This window comes from Colobus angolensis, unplaced genomic scaffold, assembly GCF_000951035.1.
Source record: "Colobus angolensis palliatus isolate OR3802 unplaced genomic scaffold, Cang.pa_1.0 Scaffold84, whole genome shotgun sequence".
Taxonomy (NCBI): Eukaryota; Metazoa; Chordata; class Mammalia; order Primates; family Cercopithecidae; genus Colobus; species Colobus angolensis.
In genome coordinates this window covers 222,300-227,532 of record NW_012122265.1, presented here as the reverse complement: position 1 = coordinate 227,532, position 5,233 = coordinate 222,300, and the positions used below count along the sequence as shown (strand labels likewise).

Here is a 5,233-nt window from a genome sequence, read left to right as displayed (position 1 = left end):
GTGATGCAGTGTATACGGGTGTATGGAGGTGACACAGGTGTATACGGGTGTACGGAGGTGATACAGGTGTATATGGGTGTATGGAGGTGATGCAGGTGTTTTGGGTGTACGGAGGTGATGCAGGTGTATGCGGGTGTATGGAGGTGGTGTTTGTGGGCGTACGGAGGTAACGCAGGTGTATGCAGATGTATGCAGGTGATGCACATGTATCCAAATTGTACCCTCCTGCTCTTCCTCTGCTGAGGGGGCTCTGGACACGGTGGGGTCTGCCTGGTCAGCTTGGGGACCATGAGGGGTGGTCAGTGAGCAGAGGTCAGTGGGAGGTGGTGGGGCCCTGAGGGAGGTCACCAGGGGCAGTGAGTGGGTGGTCAGGTGGTCACCTGCTTCTTGGCCGCTGCATCGCTATAGCACTTGTGCTGGATGTAGGCTGCTCCCAGCACCTGCAGGTTGGGGTCTGAAGCCATGAGGTACTTGACTGCTGAGGGCAGGTCAATGTCATCAAAACTGCGGAGCCAGGGGTCAAGGGTCAGGCTAACTTTGGGTTCAGGCTGGGCCCGTGGCAGAAGCCCCCTCCCTGTGCCAGGCCCAGACACTCACCCGCTGCTGAGTCTCTGCAGGGTTCGGTGGCCACAGTAGCTGTTGAACCCACGCACGTCTGGCAGGTGGCCCGAGTCAGCCAGGCTGAGGCTGCGCACAGATGGTGCTCGGGCCACAGGCTCCAGGACGGCCCCCGGCGCTGCCCCACCTACCCCGCGGCTCCGGTGGCTGCTCTGGAATCGCTGCAGGGTCCGCATGGCAGGGGCACGGATGGTCCGGCTCGGGGAAACCTCAGTGGCCTCGGGCCAGTCCAGCCCCCCTGCCCGGCTCGAGCTGGAGCTAGCCTGGCGCTCGTAGGCAAAGGCCCTGTAGGTGGAGGTGGCCGCAGGCTCCAGCTGCTCAGACACCACGCTGTAGCGGTCGTCCAGGCCCCCGGCCCCCAGCCGCAGCGAGCGCAGGGACAGTGTGTCATAGTCGGCCCGGCTGCCAACCCCACTGCGCTCGTGGAAGGACACAGGCCTGGCGGGCATGGGAGGGGTGGGCTGGGCACCCCCGTACCCAGCGGCCCCAAAGGCGCTGCCCCCGTTGTGGGCGGAACTCAGCCTCCGACTGCAGCTCAGGTCTACGGCGGAGCGGGAGGACCAGGAGGCTGGGCTGTAGGCTGGCTTGGCGATGGGCCGGAAGCCCTGTGGGTCGAGAGGGGGCGGTGAGGACGTGCCTGGGCTCACCTGTGTCCAGCCCTGCCACAGAGCCTCCCCCTCTCCGAACTGCAGAGCTCAGTTCGTCCCCCTCGGGCTGGGCCCATTGCTCACCGAGGTCTTGTCCCCACTCAGGCCCTGAGAGCGAGAGCTGAAGCCAGACTGCAGGGTGTGGTACTGCCCCCTGGATGTGCCTGCGGAGAGGGACGGTGGCAGCCCAGCTCTGCCACACAGCAAAGCCCCAGCCTCCTGCCCCCTCCCCACCACTCCATCGCTATTCGTGACCCCAGGAGCAGCCTCCAATCCAGGGCAGGGAGGCCAGGGGCTTCGGGGCCAGGGCCTCCCCATTCCTGCCAAGGCCAGGTCTCCTCACGTGTCAGCCCTGGTGGTCCACCTTCCACAGCCCACCCCCCAGCTCTGCCTCCTCTGCCCAAGAAGGCAGATGCGCTCACCCACTGACCTCCTGGTCTCCTGGAGGAATGTGCCAGGGACTCTGACATCAGTTCTCCAATCCCTGCCATGGTACAGCGCCCAGCCGCCTCCTCCAGGAAGCCAGCCTGGCCTGCCCCGACTCACACTGACTCCTTTTGAGCCCCTCCTGTGCCCAAATCTCCTCTGTGCCCAGTCACAGGAGAGTGACACTGTCTCCCTGGACCAGTATGCCCTGTTGCAGTGCTCTCTCCCACCCGGCAGAGCCCGAGGCAGGGGCCACACCCACCCCGTCCAGCCACACACACGCCAAGGGCAGCTGCGTCAGCCCGACTCCACAGTGAGTGGACAGACAGGCGGGTGGAGGGCGGAGGGTGGATGGAGAGACAGGCAGGAGGAGGATGGGAGGGCTGCTGTGACTGTTGGAAGGACGGACGGAGGGGTGGACGGAGGGGTGGGAGAGCCGGCGACAACGGAGGGTCCCGCAGGTGGATGGTGAGTGGGGAGAGGGATGGACTCGTGGGTGGGTGCAGAGAGGACGGGCTGATGGTGGGGGCATGAGAAGGCCCAGCAGAGCGACCTGGCTGAGGGGCTCAGTGTGGGGTACAGGGAAGGGGGCCGTGGCCCTCCCACAACTCTGCCCAGAGCTGCATGCTCTGTTGGGGACACCCCCACAGCAGGGGCCCCAGACTCACCCTGGTTAATGGGGCTTCTGGGCCGGGGCTATTACCTCTCTGACGCTCGTGAGGCCCAGCCTGGAGTGGGGGCACGCCCCAGCCTGGGGACCTCACCCCCACCCCGCAATTATAATCCACCCCCCTCTAATTGGCAGGGTAGCCAGGGTGGTAATTAACCCTTCCCTCACCGTCCTCCACCCCATGACCCCTGGGCACCCGACTTGGTCACCAGCAAGGCTGAGGCCCCTGGAGGGAGGACCCCACAGTCCAGGCTGCCGGGCCGGCCCCTCCACTGGGCGACCTTCACTTCCCCCCGGCCAGTAGCTGGAGACCATTCCTGGGGGTCCCCTCTAAACATCATGATGAACTGGCCTCTGGGTCCCTGGCATTCTGGGAGGTTCCTCTTACTGTCTGACCTTAATCCCTGTTGCTGTAGCTGGCGAAGGAGGAAATGACATTCTAGAACCACTGCCCTCAACCCACAGCATCTGTGTGCTCCTGTCACTCACACTCACACGCATGCACATGCACTCGCATGAGTGGGGCCAGGATTCCACCACAGGTGGGTCTGGCTGGCACCGAGGGGTGCTCCTCCACCTGCTGTTCCCACAGAGAAATCTGGGTCACTCCAGCGGGGCCCTCCCCTCTAATTCCTCAGGGAGCCCCTGGTCCAGACAGGCCTGGCTTTCCTCCAGGACTTCCCAGCCCCCCCACGCCTCTCCCCGCTTTCCTGTTCTGCTCATTCCCATGAGGTGTGGGAGAAGCGTGGGTGTCTGTGTGTCCCTGAGACCTTGTGTGAGCCTGTGCTTCTGGGGCAGTCGCGTGCGTGTTCCGGGTTTGCCGATTGAGGGGCCTGGCCCGCCTGCCACGTGCCAGCCTTCCCTGTCATCCCCTACAGGGGAGGCTCTAGGCTGAGGACACAGGTGGGGCCTGGCCAGGCTCTGTCTCTGGAGGACCCGGGGGTCCCTGCTTGGATGGGGAGCCCCACCCATGGCTTCTCCCCACGCCCGTTGGGGCGGGGTGCGTGACTCAGTGTGAGGCCTGGTGAGTCAGGAGCCAGCCTCACTGCGGCCTCTGCCCTCGCCCTGCCACCTCCGCCCGCAGACACCTCTCTCCGCCACCATCGTCCCCGCCGCGGTCCCCTCCGCCCAGCACCTGCCTTGTGCCTTGGCCTACCTCTGGCAGTCTCGGCCTCAGGCTCAGGCCCAGCGGCCCCGTTGTGCCGCGGCTGCTGTCCCAGCTGCAAGAGGCGGGCGCGGACCTGCTCCTGGACGCGGGCTGCCCGCAGCCGCTCGGCCTCCGGCCCCTCGGCGCCCCGGCGGTCCAGCTGCAGGTCAGAGGGCAGCGCCAGGGAGCACACACCGGCCTCAGGCTGCAGGGCCGACAGCAGGAAGTTACCATCCTGCATGGCGGCAGGTCCACCGGGCCTGGGCCTGGCGGCCGCCTCCAAACTCAACTATCTTCACGTCCTGTCCCTCCAGGCCCTCTCCCTGAAGTCCCCGCCCCGCCAGCCTCACCCAGAGCCGCCTGGAGACAGACGCCTGCCCAGCCCTGAGCACAGCTGGGGGCGGGGACACCTGGCCAGGTGGGAGGGAGGGGCCGCCGCCTGCTTAAGGTGGAATTTGGGCGGAAGAACAGGCCCTGCATGGCCCCAGGTCCCAGCCTGGCCTCCTGCCTCCTTTTCTCCCATCCCACCACAGGGCCACGGGGGCCTGGGTCCTTCCTGTTCTCAGCCTGTGAAGGCCCAACCGGGCCCTTTGTCCTGGGGCTGGGACAGAGGGGCCCTCTGTGTCCTGAGTGTCAGGGAAGGGCAGAGGGCCTGAGGGGGCTATGTCCTGCCACCCCCAGCATGAAGGGGAGGGTGTCCCACTCCCTGGGGGGTCTAGGGCCCTAGGTACTTCCAAGGACCAGACAGCCTCCACGTAGCCCAGCCTTGCTGGTGAGGCGGGGATGAGGCCTAGGAAGGGGTTGGCAGGAGACACTGTGGGGGGCCAGGGGTCAGTGCCAGGGGTCAGGACACAGGATGGAGGGACGGAGCTTTAGGGTCCAACCGGACTCCATGGAGGCCCTGGTGCTTGGAACCCAGAGAGCCCCCTCCCCACCAGGAAGCATGTGGATGGACCGGCCCTGCCCCGAGGCCTGCAGACCCTGGAACTCACCCTCAGGACCCCCTCACCCCCCACAGAGGCCTTTAGGGCTGACTTGACCCTCTCTGGCTTCTGGGACCCTGGCACCACCGCTCCTGCCCCCCAGGCCCTGGGGTGGGAGGCCGTTCCCAGCACATGAGTCAGGGTGCAGGGGGGCGGGGCTGCCCCAGGGGGTTGACTCAGAGGGGCCCGCACTCCTGTCAGCGCATGCCAGGCTGGTGGGGCAGGAGCGGTGTGCGGGGAAGAACCTGGGGGTCTGGGAGAGCAGAGGCCGGGGTGGAGAGGGAGCGAGGGTGGGGGTGGGGCGGCGAGGGAGGCCCAGACCAAGCAGGACTTGTGCCCAGAAGGTCTCCTTCGAGCACCACAGCCAGTGGAGCCAGCAGGCAGGTTCTGAGACCCTCTGGCCTCCGGGACAGGACCCTGGTGGATGGGGGGTGGGGATAAGCCTAGGAGGGCTGGGGGTGGGAGCTGAACATCTGTGACAACCCTGGGCTCTCACAAGCTCATCTGACAGCCGCTGCTTCTCCCTGGACCCTGGACCCGGGCTCTGGGCTCTTCTCTAGGGCATACCCTTGCCCCGCAGTGAGGGTGGAGCCGGGGTTAGGAAGCAGCATTGAGGGTGAGGTCAGTGCTGAGGGGGAGGAAGCTAGAGGTGGGAGTCGGAAATCAGCGTTGGGGGCTAAAGGCGGAGGGGAGGGCCCACTGAAAGGACAGGCGAGGCCTGGGCTGGGCCACCAGGTGGGGT

The 5,233-nt window shown here is 66.2% G+C and overlaps 2 protein-coding genes across 2 annotated transcripts in view; both read right to left on the bottom strand.

The window, feature by feature from the left end:
• The window catches only part of PKP3 (plakophilin 3), an 8,500-nt gene extending 4,641 nt beyond the window's left edge, over positions 1-3,859 (bottom strand). The window contains exons 1-4 of the mRNA XM_011930135.1: positions 3,518-3,859; positions 1,350-1,429; positions 598-1,223; positions 381-504 (exon numbers count right to left, since the gene is read on the bottom strand). Coding sequence (XP_011785525.1) covers positions 381-504; positions 598-1,223; positions 1,350-1,429; positions 3,518-3,749 — 1,062 coding nt within the window. The 5' untranslated portion in view covers positions 3,750-3,859. The remainder of the gene's footprint in view (positions 1-380; positions 505-597; positions 1,224-1,349; positions 1,430-3,517) is intronic.
• Positions 3,860-4,991: 1,132 nt separating this feature from the next.
• The window catches only part of B4GALNT4 (beta-1,4-N-acetyl-galactosaminyl transferase 4), an 18,165-nt gene continuing 17,923 nt past the window's right edge, over positions 4,992-5,233 (bottom strand). The window contains exon 16 of the mRNA XM_011930134.1: positions 4,992-5,134. Coding sequence (XP_011785524.1) covers positions 4,992-5,134 — 143 coding nt within the window. The remainder of the gene's footprint in view (positions 5,135-5,233) is intronic.